The sequence below is a fragment of the Ptychodera flava genome, chromosome 6 (assembly GCF_041260155.1).
Source record: "Ptychodera flava strain L36383 chromosome 6, AS_Pfla_20210202, whole genome shotgun sequence".
Classification (NCBI taxonomy): domain Eukaryota; kingdom Metazoa; phylum Hemichordata; class Enteropneusta; family Ptychoderidae; genus Ptychodera; species Ptychodera flava.
This window is the reverse complement of record NC_091933.1, coordinates 25,195,356-25,212,714: the sequence shown is the minus strand read 5'-3', so window position 1 is coordinate 25,212,714 and position 17,359 is coordinate 25,195,356. Positions and strand designations below refer to the sequence as shown.

The 17,359-nt window shown below is 36.2% G+C and overlaps 1 protein-coding gene across 2 annotated transcripts in view; it reads left to right on the top strand.

The window, feature by feature from the left end:
* Positions 1-17,359, top strand: part of LOC139135303 (sarcolemmal membrane-associated protein-like) — an 88,687-nt gene that overhangs the window by 34,761 nt on the left and 36,567 nt on the right. For both annotated transcript variants that reach the window (XM_070702644.1, XM_070702643.1), the window contains exons 2-3: positions 14,320-14,473; positions 15,799-15,862. In XM_070702644.1, coding sequence (XP_070558745.1) covers positions 14,320-14,473; positions 15,799-15,862 — 218 coding nt within the window. The remainder of the gene's footprint in view (positions 1-14,319; positions 14,474-15,798; positions 15,863-17,359) is intronic.

Below are 17,359 nucleotides of genomic sequence, written 5' to 3'. Positions count from 1 at the left end.
AAGCTGTGTAAAGAGGAGACAGTTGTGCAAACTAATTAAAAACAGGTTTTCATACGACAATGATATCATGGTGCCAGAAAGAACCATAAATAATGTCCTATGAAAATGAAAATGCACTTTGGGAAAACAGCTGCATAATTACTCCAAGCTTTCAGAACATGTGCGCTTGAAAACGGTGAACTGTAAGCCCCTTGTCAATCCACTGGTAATATCTGTTGTTATTTCAAATTCCCTTGTTAACACTAAAGGATCAGTAACTGTGCAGCTGAAGTCATCAAATCTATTGCCTTGGATCAAGTATAAACATTCATTGAACTCTGTCGCAAGTCAGAAAAGATTGCATCTGTTCTTGGGAATACCAATGCCATTACCAATGGTGAAAACGGGAAGTTGATGACATGTGTACGAAAAATTTTATGATCTTGATTTAGGCAGAGGGCTACTTCCGACATTTTTTAGACACTATCTTTTATTGGAGTAATAGATATTCTGAATGTTTCTCAGTTTTTTATCCAAAGTCCAGTTGATACACAAATTTAACCCTTTTCCTGCCAAGTTCATATTTCACCATCAGGTCAAGTTCATTAAAACTAGTGAAGCACAATATGTCCCATTCGGTGCATTTTAGCAAAAAAATTAAACATTTGAAGGCTCCTGAAATCACAGATACTGTAAACATGATTTTTATGGACTAAAGCTGTTGGAACAGACCGAGCCAAATGGGTGGAAATACATATGGTTTTGGCTCAATACCGCTTTTCACTATTAGTGAAAAACAGTGAAAAACAGTATTGAGCCACTTAAAGTTGGCTGATGGGGAGGCAATACTGTCTGGCACGTAAAGGGATACTGTACAAGATGTGAGGGAGATGAATATTCCACATTGATGATGAAGAATCATATGCATAAAATTATAATACTAAAACAATGTTTGATGTGTTTTGCTTTAATGAGTACCAATCTACTTCACATCTTGTACCTATACTAACTGAATACAAAAGCAATCACATATAGGAACAGCAGAGTTGCGAGCATAGTTTATCATCTGATTACATTTGTTCCCAAGCTTAACAAAAATGTTGGAGTTGTAATAGATAAATATAAATTTATTGTGACATTAAATAATAATTGCACTGATATTATTTCCAACGTAGACGTGTTTTTGCCTATCAAAGTTGGAAAATATCAAGTGTTATATTCTCAAAGTTGCCATCTTAACTAGTGCTGATACCAAGTGTAGAGAAATACTACACAACAAACAAACCCCAAGGTTGCACTTATCATCTATTAGAGGGCCAAAGTTCAGAACGCAGATGCTGTGAATATAATGATCCTACCACACAAGCATATTTTATCTTCTGATGATGTGGTCACAGTGACATGACATGTTCTGTGTGGACTTTGCTTTCACTCGTGTAAGAGTATAGATGTACAAGAACAGCTCGAGGCTCTGCGCTCTTTCCATGAGGAAAATCTCAATGAAACTTTTGGAAACAGTCATTACGTGAGTCCTAATCTCACAAAGTCATTACAGAATGCATTTTTCACAGTAAATTATTAACATACTCTGTAACAATGGATCAAGGTTTTTAAAGGCCACACACACAATCCTTCTAGCTGTACCTATTGTCAGCCCAATAACAATCAGAACTCGGTCTTTACAGAAATTCCCTGACATCATGTTGCTATTTTTACTTTAGTATGAGATATGGTCACTATGCCAACAGGGATAGAAAATAGAATATTACGTATAGGCACTGCATTGCCCTTCTTCCTCCTTTGCATAGTTCCCATCAAGATCAAAAGCAAGATCATACCTTGCTATTGTTTCATTTCCTGTATTTATGTAATCTTTCCAGCAGCTCTTCTATTAATACAACACAGATGATACAAGTACCATACCTGATAAATTGGAGGTCAAAGGTTAAATATCCAGACAAGCCACCTCCATTAAAGGATAATAGGATCTGTAAAATTATACCAGATGTGTCGTATAAATTATCCTTCTTAAAAGGTTTGATCATCACAAGCGAGGTATGCGCACCTTGCCCTGTATACGGTATTTTCAAAGAGATGAATTTTTGAATATTATGATTTTGTTTTTGAAAAGGAAGCTATTAATTTGTATGTGTTAACATTAAATTCATTTGAAGTTACAAATTGACAAAGCACACCATGATTTGCTGCAAGCTCACACCTGTACCATAAAAATCATTTTACAAAAGAAAGGAGAGGTGTATTTTATATTCTATGTACATCACTGTACTACAGAATTGCTCAACAACTTTAACCCTGTAAGTGCCAAAGTCAATTTTTGTTTCAGGAGAGGTGTATTTTATATTCTATGTACATCACTGTACTACAGAATTGCTCAACAACTTTAACCCTGTAAGTGCCAAAGTCAATTTTTGTTTCCTTCGAAGATATAAAGCAGACTATCTTTTTTTGAGATCAAGATAATTTTTTTCCCAACATTTTGATCAAATTCTGTAGCCAATAAAAATTGATGTGCATTTGGTCCAAAATTATGTTAATAATTACCAAAAAAATCATAAAAATTGGTAAAATGTTGCACTAAAATTTTGGTGGGAAAAATTACAGCACTCCAATGGTAAACAAGTTCACTGACTTCACAGTTAATTTTCATAGGTAATGTATTTACAGCGCTGTAAGTTTAATTAATACTGTGTCGTGCCTGTGTTTGGTATTGACAGTCATCTTCTCATCAATGAATTATGGCATCTTAAATGAGGTTTTCTTCTACACACAGTCCATATAATCCATATGTTGTATTGGATGGCTGATGCATTGGTTATTTATATTGGGTGGAAAAACCATTGTGGAAAAATCATTCAACCAAAATAGAAGTTTTATTAAAGGTTCAACGCATAAAATTATGACATGCAAGACTGCAGAATGTTTGCTCCAGTTTCAGTTGCATTATGATTCAGCATCATCTTCAGGGTATTGCTCTATGTCTTTACCAAGGAAACCTCCCATAGGCAGGCAGATTTCTACTGTGTAGGGGATTAGGCCCTCTAATATTAAAATTGTAGCAATGAACATAAAATGCACATTATATGTGCATGTTTATTCCTGGATTCATTTCCAGATGGCATTTTTTTCCGTCAAGAGACAAGACCATTTCGATGAACCGATAAAAATGGTGTATACATTGTGTAGACATCTTATACACACATACATACACATACATATATATTATTGCTGGCGCAAATAAACTTGGAACACCGAAGTCCCTATATACATAGGAAAACCGCTGGCGATATCCCTATATCGCCAAGTGATTAGCCAAAGCGGTATCGCTAGTGAGTTAGATCATCTTACAGTTTGTTTATCGAAAACACTTCGGGGTGCCCATACTGCATGTGTTTCATAGACAAAAAGCCATAGCAGAGGCCGTTCAATTTGCGTGAATGATGGTACAAGAAAGGATTGACGTTTTGAGTAAAGTTACTTGGGTAAATTTCGATGAGCAGGGAACCTGTTGAAGCAACCGTTTTGACAGACTTTCCCTCAAAATGAAGAAAGAGTGTAGGTGAGAAAACGGTAGGTGTTGTCATTGAGCTCGCTATCGTTTGGCTTCGTTTCGTTGTGCAGGCGTGTCATCATAAATGCCGTCATTTCCACTATCTCACAAAAATTGTAAATTACGCCCGGCATTGTGGTTAAATCTGTATTTTTAACTTTCATTTTTATAAAGTGATCAGCTTACGTTGAGGTTTACAATGTGCGTCTCTTTCTTATATGTTGTACATGAACCTTTATTCACGTTTTTAATACGCCCATCGAGCGATGTAATATCTCGAGCATGTACTTCGACAATATCCATTCAAAGCGACAGTGTTTCCTTGAGTGAAATTCAAAGTCGCTAAATTTCTAATTTCGTTTCGAAGAAACCGGTTTGTCCATAGACCCTCGTTTCTCGAGGATCTATGGTTTGTCGACCGGTGTAAAGTAGATGCGTATTCTAAGTGAGGAATAGACGGTTGTGAACATAACCAATGCAATGGTACTACCGTACGTTACCGGTACGTTATCGGCCGTGCGAGTTGCTGGGTAAAACTTCCTGGCTTTGACGTTTTTTTATCCGACATGTCGTAGCGAAATTCTGTGAGAACTAATAGTGGCAAGGTTTCGGTTTTCGGAGAATTTCAGTGTATCAGCTGATTATCAAGTTGAAATAAAGCGCGAGCGTGGATGGTCCGACTTGTTGCTGCTGGCGCACGGCGTGGTGTGGCGGGGAATCTCTGTTACAAGCATCCAACTGTCGGCCATAACCTCTACGGTCGCCATCGACGGCTTTCGTGATTTTGAAGAAGAAACTCAACCGTAGATAAAGCTAGACCTTTTCTCGGCTTTGTTTCTGAAAACCTCTCCTCAGAGGCAAAGGCGACGTAAACCGTGTCCGAGTCTCGGCCTTGACATGACACAAGAAAGTCATAGTTCAATTACATTTATTGCGTGCGTCATACAGATGATATCATTATTCATAGGGGTATTCGATTGAAGTGGGTACATACTATTCTCAAGAAACGTACGATGAAAAAGGACAGGCTAAATAAAAATGTTTCAATCATATCATCAATTGCAAAGAACGCTGAAATGCTGCAGATTTTAATCGCTATGGCAAAGTTTGTTTTTTGACCTCAACGTTATCCGATCGAGAACGTAAACTTAGTTTGACCCAAAGTTTGAAAATGTATTTTCTGATCTCCCGCGGCATGGCCCGCAGCCCAGCCAGTGACGTCGACGTTTCGTACTTCGAATTCTGAGAGCTACATCCAATCGCCACGGTCAGCGGACAAGAAATTACTATTTTCAAATCGCTATCACCAAAAATTACAGAGAAATGAGACAACACGGTGAGAAAAAAGGCATATCATCAATGATGTTGATAACCTACATTTGCTTCAAAACGGGTACCTTTTCAAACCACCCAGATTCCCGATACCAACTCGCCCGAATTCATTGACAATTTGTTGGGCGAGCCAACGATATATTTTTCCTGCAAACGTAAACAGACTTGCACTGAGCATTGAAAGGAATAGTTGGCGATATCTTTACCGAAACTGAAAAAAATAGCTGAAGAAGTAGCCACCTCTCAGGCAGTACACGGCCAAGGTAAACCTGAGCGTTCATATTCGACTAATGCCAAATGGAGCATTTTCAACGAAAACGGCGATGTCTAGGCGATGACTTATTTTTAAAGTTGAAGAAAAATGCTTAAAATTTTGGTTATGTTAGTCAATCTATCGAAATATTTCTGTTCCAACTGATAAAATCATAGACAGTCTCGATTATACCATCCATAATTAATATTTACAGACTATATCGGCAGGGGGGATGTGAATTTTAACACAAGGAACGCGGTACGAACGAACGTGTAATCTCAAACAACGGGCGAGTTGGTTTCGGGCCAATATGACTAAAATCAGATGTAGGTTCCCTGGTCATTGAAATTTACCAACGTAACTTTACTCAAAACGTCAATTCTTTATTGTACCATCGTTCACGCAAAATGAACGGCCTCTGCTAAGGCGTTTTGTCTATGAGACACAGCATGGGCACCCCGCAGTGTTTTCGATAAACAAAGTGTAAGATGACCCGATGCACTAGCGATACCGCTGTTGGCTGATTACTTGGCGATATAGGGATATTCCCAACGGTTTTCCTATGTATATAGGGACTTCGGTGTTCCAAGTTTATTTGCGCCAGCAATAATTACATTTTGGTGATGTTTGTTTGTTCTCCAAAATGATTTGGCATTATTTCATGTGAAACATTTTAAGATATAAATTATTGCTTGAAAATATGTGAGAACAAATAGGATATTGGAGAGGCTAGTATAGTGCTGTTGTTTGAATGTGTATTTCCTTGATCATTGATTGAAAGACAGTCTGTCAAGATTTTATGCGAAGTAAATCTATGGCATTAGTTCCACTGAATTATTATTATGGCTGAATTCCTTGTCAGTTTAACGGTTGTAAAATTTACGATAGTAAAACTGAATGGCCCGAAGGAAATGAAATTCATCAGGTATAAGTGAAATGACTACAGCCTGGGTCATATGTCTACAAAGATTCATATTAGAATATGATCATTTACATCTTGATCAATCTTACGTCTACCATTGTCCAGAGTTATTCAATTTTTATTATGGGACTTTCAGTATTGACCATATCTGCAATATGCTGACTCCCTTATCAACCATGGAAAATATACATCACAAAGTTACAGCTCCTTGTGTGAGCTTGTACACAACAGTTAAGTCAGCGGTAAAGGCTAGAGCGTCAGTTATAAACTTCAATAAAACTATTAAAACATGAAAGAAGTCAACATTCTCTGTGGAATAAAAAAAACTAGACATTTGGGGTCATAAGCATTGCAGAGTTATAGCCCATTGAAACTTCTGAAAAACTTACCAAATAAGAGGAAGTTGGGGAGTCCTTAGTGTATTGACTATGGTAGAGGTCCCCTAGCTTTTAAAAAATGTTTGAAAAGGGAAAGTCATTTTTTACTGTTTTTTAGGAAAGTTTGACAAGGCAGTGCTTGCATTCAGAATGCGTGACTGCTATTATAAATGCATCTTTAGATTCTTTGAGTGTCAAAGAGGTGTCAAAAGTGAGATTAACCAAAAAGACTGCTCTTTGACTTCAAAGAGGGGTGCAAATATGGCTTGTTTTCAACAATTTTGACAGAATAACAGTTTTCCTACATAATTTTATACCAATTAAATCCAACCTTTGAAATGAGATATGGACATGGAATTTTTACAGCCTATTAACAAGGTTACAGATAAGATTTGTACGGCACAATTTTCCTGTATTTGAAGTACTTTTTGAAAAATCACATTTTGAAATTTGAAAGAATTTTTAATAATTTTTTGATATGTAAACCACTGTAAAATCATAAAAACAAATTTTATTTACAAATCCTGCCGTACAAATCTTACAATTAATAGTGTCAACGTATTGATAACTAATTTGGTAATATTAATTTATTATTAAATTCAAAGATATAAAAAAATATGAAAAATTAAAATTTAATATTGATTGGTGTCATATTTCAAAATCATGGCTACAAATATACAATTTTTATATTCTTCGGAGAAAGTATTAACTAAGGGAGTTATCCTGAAAATTTGAACTAAATATCTTGATTCTAACGCTTGAAACTTGACATTAACTCTGAGAAAAGAATTGGTGCAAAAATAGCCTTTACCGCAACCGTTAAGTCACTTGCCCCTTGCCAAGTTCAATCACTGTTTGTAATGTGGCTTTTTAATCCCCCCAAAATATGGAGTAATTTTACAGAAACCCTTAAAGTCAATATTTTGTTTGCCCCTTGTGGTCAGGATGTTATCCCAGGTATATTATCATACATACCTATCAAACTATGGGAAACAGAAAGAGAAATACTGTGGATTTGCAGTGTCAATGTGTCTATTCTATATGTTTAGTCACTCAGTTCTGTATGTGTACGAATGTATGTCATCAGTCATGCACAGAAAAATTGTTAGCATTGCTCAGTTTTTATGTGGCTATAACCAATGTAAACAAAGTGATATTGACAGAAAGGGGAAGGTTATTCCAGTACTGTCACTGGTAAAGCCTTTTTTCATGGCATTTGAGTAATGTAGCTCAAGACTATTTTCATGCACAACTGCTAGCAATACATGTACTCGTATAATATAATGATCATGAATTGTAATAAAATGCAATGGTCAAATGCAACATCAAGATGAGCCCAGATGACCTCAACCCTGGGAAATACTAGCAATATTTAATCACGGAGCTAATCCCTCTACCTAGGGAACCACATTACTTGATTCTACATGAAATTCAGTTCAGTGCGACTGATACATCCACTGCTAAAAGAGTTTCCATCTTGGCAAGCTCAAGGAATGGACATTGCATGATGAATAGTAGGAAACCCCACAAACTCAACCTCAACTTCTGAGAACTGGCATTACATAATTACATGTAGAAATTAGTCTCCAGAGATTTAACACTCTTTGAAGTAGCCAAGTGCTGAGTGACTGCTTGCATTCAATAAAGTGAACAACGGGATATTGCTGTTGGTCCTGTGGCCTGTACTCAACAAATATGGTTCAGGACGGAAATTTTTTATTGTAGACAGAAACACTAAATTATAGATATATATATATATATATATATATATATATATATATATATATATATATATATATATATATATATATATATATATATATATATATATATATATATATATACAGAATTAGCAGTGGTGCTGGCAAAATAATAGAAATATTGATTGCTCATGACTTTTTTGGAGCAGATTTACATGTATGTTATGCTGTAAAACATGAAAAAAATGTGGAGTAGTAGAATTGTTGTAAATTAATATTTTATCTCAGCCATGTGTGTAAATATGCAGAAATCCAAATACGCTTCCTGGTAGACGTGATGGTGAAGATAATTACCAATTATTTTCATTGGGCATGTTTTCCATGTAATTCCAGATATCCTGTACATAGTAATATCCGCTGCAGTATAGCTATATACCCTTGTGTTATGCAGAATATAAAATGTTCATATTGAAGATCCTTATTCTGTTTGAGTTTTGCATTACTCATAGGTAAAGTATGCTAATTAGGTTTGAGTATGCATTGAGCTATAGGATAACAAACTACATCTACACCCATCACAACTCTCTATCCAGTATTATCCATGGATTGTATGTAATACCAACATTGACCAACGCCATCTAATTAAAAATTAAATTCATTGAAATGGTGATAATCCATGTAATTTTCATTTTGTTCAGAAAGAAATACTCTGAATGTGATGCTATTTTTACCTTGAGAATAAAGCGAGTGGTACATGTAGGTCTGATCACAAATCTCTGTTCCAGTGATTATGACGGATTTATAAAACGGTGTATGCCAGCAAACTTTATAGGAATTCCATCAGTGTTCTCATGGGAAGGGAGAAATGTTACCAAAATAATAACAGAACAGTAGATAGACTATTTGTTAGTTTTTCACTGTTTTGTTTGTCAACTGCAAGTTCTTGTTCTCTTGTTCTAGGGTATTCCCCTAAGTGTATATATATATATATAAACTAATTAGAAAAATCACACAACGACATCTGAGTGTCTCTGCACAGCAAATTTTTGGGGCTTGAAAAAATGACCCATGTAGGACTTGAACCCACATCCCCCGAATTCAGTTCGGATTCTCTACGAATTGAGCTAACGGATCAGTTCAAGTTGGTTTGATGTGCGCCGTCCTGTTATCCTTTTTTCTTCCCCGAATGAGACCTCAGATTTACACTGGTTATTCTCTCAAAGGAGTTGTTTTAAGGAACCGTAAATATGTAACTAGAAACGTGTTTTGAAATATGAAATATATATATATATATATATATATATATATATATATATATATATATATATATATATATATATATATATATATATATATATATACATATATATATATATATATATATATATATGTATATATCTATATATATATATATATATATATATATATATATATATATATATATATATATATATATATATATATATATATATATATATATACACTTGTCCACAATAAGAATGCAATTTATTAATTTTTGTAGGCTGAGTTTACAAGCCTACATCCAACATAGTAGAATATTAAAGAGGGGTAGAGTAAGAAACTGTTGTTAACATTGAAAACAGTAGTGCAAAAAAAAATCAATAGTTACAGCTACTGTCCATAATAATGCATATGTTCAATAACTTAGCCAAAAGCTGACACTTTACTTCTCTTCAGTCTGGTTTACAAGGTGATAAGTTCACATTTATGCATGCAACACATATCAGCTATTTACCCAAATGTGTCTGGCTGTATTGTACATGCAGGTTTGATTAGTGAATGATGCACACAGATTGCTTTGGCCCCTCATGACTTTTCCTCAGTGCAGATGAAAAATGTAAAACTCAGTGTCATCCCTTGTCAATGATGATCTTTCATCGGAGTCAGTAGAGCAGATAGGTAGTATCTACCTTGTCTGCAAACATCAATGCTTAGAGAAGCATGTCCTGTGGAGTTGTGTGGTTGAAGTAGTTGAAGTATATACTCTTATGGCTGCCCTGTGAGTGTGACTGACCTTGCCTCAAGAAGACCAGAGAGTTTTATGCAACTACTAGAGGTAGCTGGATTCAAATCAAAGCTTACCAAGGGTTTTATGATAATTATATCGGATATCCCTGGATGATAGACTTTCAAGAGCAGTTTATTCATCGACGATATCTTCATCAGCTCCCTTGGAGCAAACGTTGCTGTGACTAAAGCAGGTGCAGCCAACGCAGCTATTCATCGAAAAAGCTATTCCGGGAGCAATTTTTGAGGGCAGGGGAAATTTTAATTTTGCTAGGGTAGGGGACATGTTTTTAGGTGGTAGGGGAGCAAATTTTAGTTTTTTTGTAGGGCAGGGCGGATATCGGTTGATTTTCCTGGGGACAGGGCTTGGCGAAAAAAACTTTTTGAGGGGAATTGTTTCCAGGGCAGGGTTATTTGGCAAGTTTTTATTCGCTACAGGGCGAGGGAGCTTCAAAAATTCACAGTGGGGAGGGGAAACAGGCAAAAATAAGTGGGGAGTGGGTAAAAATGAAGTTTGAGTGTGGGAGGGTAAGTCGAAAAATTTTCTGTGGGAGGGCAAATTATGAACAGCTTATTAATTACCCTCTTGACTTAAAATTAGTCAGTTCACATTATTTGTCATGCACAATATATCTTATCATAGTAAGGACCTTTTTAAAAGTGCATTGTTCGTTGGCTGCACCCGTTGCTGTGACTAAAGCATGTCCTTTGTCAGTGATTCTGATAACCTCATCAGAAGGCAATGCCCTTGTGTCTTGTCATCCAAGTACATTTACACACACATGTAAATGAGTCTGTGTGTTCCTGTATAGAATTAGAATGATAGACACTCATCACTGTACATCGTAATTTACTCAAGTAAACCACACTGATATGTGTAATTTACAAATCTATGGACTCAAAGCTGATTATTTACTTGCTTCGTTTGCGTACTTTTCAACAAAAATTTTAAATTCCAACTGGAAATATTATGAGGTCTTATTATGCCATTAATATTAAACTTAAAAATTTTGTCATCGGCACATTTTAACACTGAACCTTTCATCCCAGAAATGTATAAGGATTCTTCATTTGTTACTTTGCTTCATAATAAAGATACTGATAATTTGGTACTTTGAGAAAAAACTGGCATAACTGTAATATTGAAATACAGGCATTGCAGTGATACTGAAAATTCAAGGGTATTACATGTTGAAAGTAATGATCATCATATGGGTATGGTATTTGTGCAATGATGGATAAGTGGTAGATCGATGTTGAATTGATTCTCCAACTGAGAAAATCATGCCTTCTCTGCAAGGAAATCGTTTTCTATTTGTGACCAAATGCAAGAAGTAATGCAAGGTCAAAAATTGTCATCACCCGGTATTTGAAGGTAAGGGGAGAACCATTTGATTTCTGGGGGGGATATGGAGGATTTTGAGAAAAAAAAATTTGTCACCAGGTGAGAGAGAAGAAAAAAAAAATTGATCCTGTCATGGCCTGAGAAAAAAAAATTGTCATAACAGACAGAAGAGAAAAAAAAAATTGTCACAATGCACCAGAAATAAGCATAATTTGGAAACCTTATTCTCATGTATTCTTTGCCAGCGCGCCGCCATAGGCGGCGCAAATGTTTTTACCACAAGCAATTCTTATGTTTCTTTTCCCAGCACTTATGATATAAGCATGCACTACATAGGTCTACTTTACACCTCAGTACACTCAATGTTTTCCTTCCCTTTTCTGACCCAAGAAATCATATTTCAGGATTTCTGTTGCAATATCTCAATGGCATAGGCACTATCTAAAGGGGACTATTTGACTTCTGTAAATTGTGAAAATTTAAAACACAAGACAATGAAAAATTGAGGAACAAATATAATGAAATACAATGTGTGAGCCTTGTTTTTCTGACCACAAACACCGGATCGCAAACATACCATATTCAGGCTTTTCATTAGAAGCTGGCAGCTGGAGAAATGACAAAAGAAGGTCACAGATTTTACGTTCCTGTATATTCATTTGTCTTCAGTCTCTGGCAAACAGAACTGTTTTTCACAAATTGTATTGTCATTGTTTGGTTGTTGAATATTGTGACTCAAAAACTGATCATGCAAAAAATGTAAAAAATATCAGTGTTCAATGTCATTTTCAAACAGTTTTACTGAGTGCAAAATAAACTGAAACTCCTCTCAGATTGCACCATTAAACACATCAATTTCTCAAAATTTCCAATACGAGAGGGGGAACCCCCCCCCCCCCTCTCGTGCTCTCCCCCTTGGGGTATTCTAACAGTTTCACTTATTAAACAAATTAAAAAAACTCACAGATTGCACCAGACTGCACCATTGCACACATCAATATCTTAAACATTTCCATGCAAGATAGGAGAAAGCCCCTGTGACACTTTCCCCCTAAGCCTCTCTCATGTTCTCCCCCTGTACTTTCAAATTCTGCCCGGTCAGATATCCTAGTGAAAACCCTGTCATAATATCCATCCAAATTAAACAATGTACTATATGATTAGATACTGCGTGATCTTTTATATCTTATTTATTGTGACTTTGAATTTCATTTTGATGTGTTCACCTTTTTGAACCATCATGAGATAACTGATGATAGTCTAGCAGGGTACTTCAGGATTTGATAGGTCTTACTGTTGATATTTTGTGAATTTTACAATTACATGTATTGGTATTTAACTTTTCTAAGTGGGGGATCGGTCAAATTTCAGAGTTAGAGAGGGAGGTTACTCAAATTCATCATGGGTTGGCGAAGGGGGGGGGTCACTTGAAATTTCGGAGTTTCAGGCCGTAAATAATGACGGCTCCCTTATATACAACGCATTACAAACTTGATGACCGATAAAAAAAATTTGCACTGCTACTCCATTTGGAAAAAAAAAATTGATGCAGGTCTGACAGTAGAAAAAAAAAATTGCTGTCACTCTGACAGGAAAAAAAAATTTGCTCCCATACCCTCTTCCTCCATACCCCTCCCCCCCAGAAATCAAATGGTTCTCCCCTAACCCACATGTATTGATTTGGCAGCTGAATTTGATAAAAGTAGCTATCTTCAGAATGAGATACCTGTAATGTCCCCTCTTTTAAATCTTTCAACAATGTGTGTGATGTGTCTGTAGATATGACTCCAATTGTTTTCCTGTGGTCGAGTTGTATCTCTTCTGGCGAGACTTTAGATTCCACTATTAAAGAGTGAAGTTGCTTCTGCAGATTAACTTTGTGGTTTTGTTTGTGGGTTTCTGGCGGGACTGCATTATCATTTATCTGCAGCACGGTTTATTTGTGGTTTTTGACGAGGTAACTGTGGGCATACTCGACTCACAACTATCATGTATAGGGGAAGTACTAAAAGAAACTAACTCAGATTCAAGACTTGATCAACCCTGATAAATTCTGCCCATAAAAAATTCTACCCATAAAATACACAGTGGCGTTGTATCCCTTTTCCAGCTTAGAAACTACTTACTCGATTGATTCAGATGCCGAGGGGGAAGTTAGCCATTTATATCACCCGCACACACTGGTTTATTCAGTATTTTTTTCAACATGTTGGAAGCCTGATAGGGCATAGATACATGTACATGTACCCATGTTGAAAAGAATTTTGCTACTTTCATTTCCATATACAGTGACTGTAGAAACACAGGAGGCTCGTTTTCAGCTTTGATGTCAAAGTTTATCTACACACATGTATAAAGCGAGATGTTCCTTTTTCACAGAATATTGTCCTTTGTGTATGTAGAACGTTGACACATGTACATTCAGTACAAACAGTATATTAACCTCTCATTTTGACTGTGTTTTGGAGAGATTTTTGTCAGCTCCAAAACACCGCAATTTAGATACCTCATTTAGTATGTGGTACCATTCTTCATAAACTGTAATGTTCAATTTACACAGAGTATCGTCAAACCAGGTAATACTCATATCAAAAAAATAACTGGTCAACTATCGGGGAAAAAAAACAAGCAAGAATGGGAAGAGCAAAGTCATAACTGAATAACAAATCTGTCGGTCATCATCAACAGCAATGTGTGTTGATTAGTCTCATGTACATGCTGTGAAACTTGAGTGATCAGATAAGTATTATCAAGGATTTCTTTGGAAGAAACTTTAATTAATGATAAATCTGTTTCCCATTTTTCTGTCACACAGTTCTACCTCCAAGATACCAAGAGCAGTAATGGAACATTTGTTAATAATCAAAGGCTCAGCAAAGGAGCAGAGGAAAGCCCTGCCCGTGAAATCAATTCTGGGGATATCATACAGTTTGGAGTGGACGTGATGGAGAACTCACGGCGAGGTGTTGGTGAGTTCCTCCTTTGTCTTTTTTATCATTTTAAGGACCTTCAGTGGGTGCCAGCATTGCTTCCACTTGTTGGGGAGACCGAAACCTGTACAGGCTCAGTGTGTACAGTATTTGACCGAAGGAGGGCGCTGTTGTATACCAACCAGATGCAGTTGACAATGCAGGTGCTCCATCCTGTCGTCTTGCATTCTCATACTTTTTCATGAACAATATCAGACTCCGTTTCTTGATTTATTAGAAGGGCATTCTATGGTTCTCAGCTACATGTAATTGACCATTTTGTAAGGAACTCTGTGCAAATGTAAGGTTCACCATCCTCAGAATTGAAACTCCTGGTACACGTATTGTTGCAATGGCAGTACATTCAAAGGTACACAAGTATAAGTAGATGCAGCATATCATCCTGATGTGCCATGGGAAAATGTGCAATGCTCACTATGTTTCTGTGTTTTCAGAAAGAGCTAAATAGGCAGAGTAACATCTGTCTCATACAGAGATATTCCAACATTTATTCTGAGGAAAGACGTACCACTGTTATTTCTTCTAGTAGCTGTAAAAGACCACCAATTTTATAAGCGTGCACCTAGTGTCTCAGCAACTTACTGATAAGGGTTACCAATGATTTTTAAGGAAAAAAAGCTGAAGAAATGCTATATTACAGATTATTTTAGTCCTCCACCACTTTCTTGCATCAATAGATTGCTTCAACCATGGCTGTATTTTATATTTTATTTGCTTGAAATGTAAACATATGAATGGAAAGCAGGCTGTTTGTCTTTGATAGCAATGCTGATATCTAAAATACAGCAGCACTCATTTACTTTTCAAACAAATTCAACTGACAGAAACATATTTTTGCTCCTGGGAAATTGCAGTTTTCTGTGCTCTGCTCATCAGAGAGTTCTCTTGAATGCCTTGACTTGTCTTGACATATTGCAAAGGGTGTCCTCTCAATTGGCCAGATCAAAACAGTTACTATACCAGATGATCTTTGAACTTGGTACAAGCCATCATCAGCTATAAAGTCAGCACACTTGTCTGCACTGAACCTTTATCATTGAAATGATCTTGAACTTGAACTTGGGACAATAAATCATTATATTCATGGTGGCTGTGCACATTGAGAAAGTGCAATTTGATGGGAACTCTTACCGTTTCTCCATCAATCTTTGTTGCCTCACTTGAACAGCAGTCAATACAATGTTTACCAGAAGATTCAAACCAAAGATGTATTTGTCACATCAACATTATTAGCAATAAATGTACTTATGGGATAACATTTTTACAGTGTGATAATCTTGTTTTGTGTTGTTTTCTTGTCGCAGTAACCCATGGTTGTATTATATCAACACTAACGCTCTATACCCCAGATGGAAAAGAAGCAAAAAGGTAAGGTTTCAAACTATTAGTATTCATGCAGTATTAGTATCAAGTCTATATTTTAGGATCATCTAGCTGTATCGAGTTGTAGCTTAGTTAATTTAGATTGTCACTGTTCTAAAATCATTTTTAAATTTGAGAAGTGAAACTTGCACACAAAAAGTTATGCTGTGTTTCCATGAATACCCTGTGAGAAATCATCTTCAATGAAAACAGCGTGAAAAGTTCCTTATATCAACTTGAAGTTGTACTTAATGTTCTTGCATCAACCATCTGCTTTGTGGAATTTTTCCATGCGTGTTATTCCCATAAAAGATAGGAAAGTTAAACTCAAAAATTGAAATGTGTGTCAACAGTCAGGAAAGGAATCAGATTAAAATGAGTTAATACATGGAAAAGAAATCATTAGAAATAGTCAGAGTTTAAAAAAAATTGGTGAATGCTGAGCTGAAATCTTCTTGCAGACATTTTGCAACAGTTTAGATTGAAATAAACTAGCTTAGGGGAGAACCATTTGATTTCTGGGGGGGGTATGGAGGAAAAGGGTATGGGAGCAATTTTTTTTTTCCTGTCAGAGTGACAGCAATTTTTTTTTTCTACTGTCAGACCTGCATCAATTTTTTTTTCCAAATGGAGTAGCAGTGCAAATTTTTTTTTTTTTATTGGTCATCAAGTTTGTAATGCGTTGTATATAAGGGACCCGTCCTTAAATACGGCCTGAAACTCCGAAATTTCGAGTGACCCCCCCCCCCCCGCCCTTCGCCAACCATGATGAATTTGAGTAACCTCCCTCTCTAACTCTGAAATTTTGACCGATCCCCACTTAGAAAAGTTAAATACCAATACATGTAATTGTAAAATTCACAAAATACAGCAACAGTAAAGACCTATCAAATCCTGATGTACCCTGCTAGACTATCATCAGTTATCTCATGATGGTTCAAACAAGGTGAACACATCAAATGAAATTCAAAGTCACAATAAAATAAAGATATAAAAGATCACGCAGTATCTAATCATATAGTATATTGTTTAATTTGGATGGATATTATGACAGGGTTTTCACTAGGATATCTGACCGGGCAGAATTTGAAAGTACAGGGGGAGAGAACATGAGAGAGGCTTAGGGGGAAAGTGTCACAGGGGCTTTCCCCTATCTTGCATGGAAATGTTTAAGATATTGATGTGTGCAATGGTGCAGTCTGGTGCAATCTGAGAGTTTTTTAATTTGTTTACTAAGTGAAACTGTTAGAATACCCCAAGGGGGAGAGCACGAGAGGGGGGTTCCCCTCTCGTATTGGAAATTTTGAGAAATTGATGTGTTTAATGGTGCAATCTGAGAGGAGTTTCAGTTTATTTTGCACTCGGTAAAACTGTTTGAAAATGACATTAAACACTGATATTTTTTACATTTTTTGCATGATCAGTTTTTGAGTCACAATATTCAACAACCAAACAATGACAATACAATTTGTGAAAAACAGTTCTGTTTGCCAGAGACTGAAG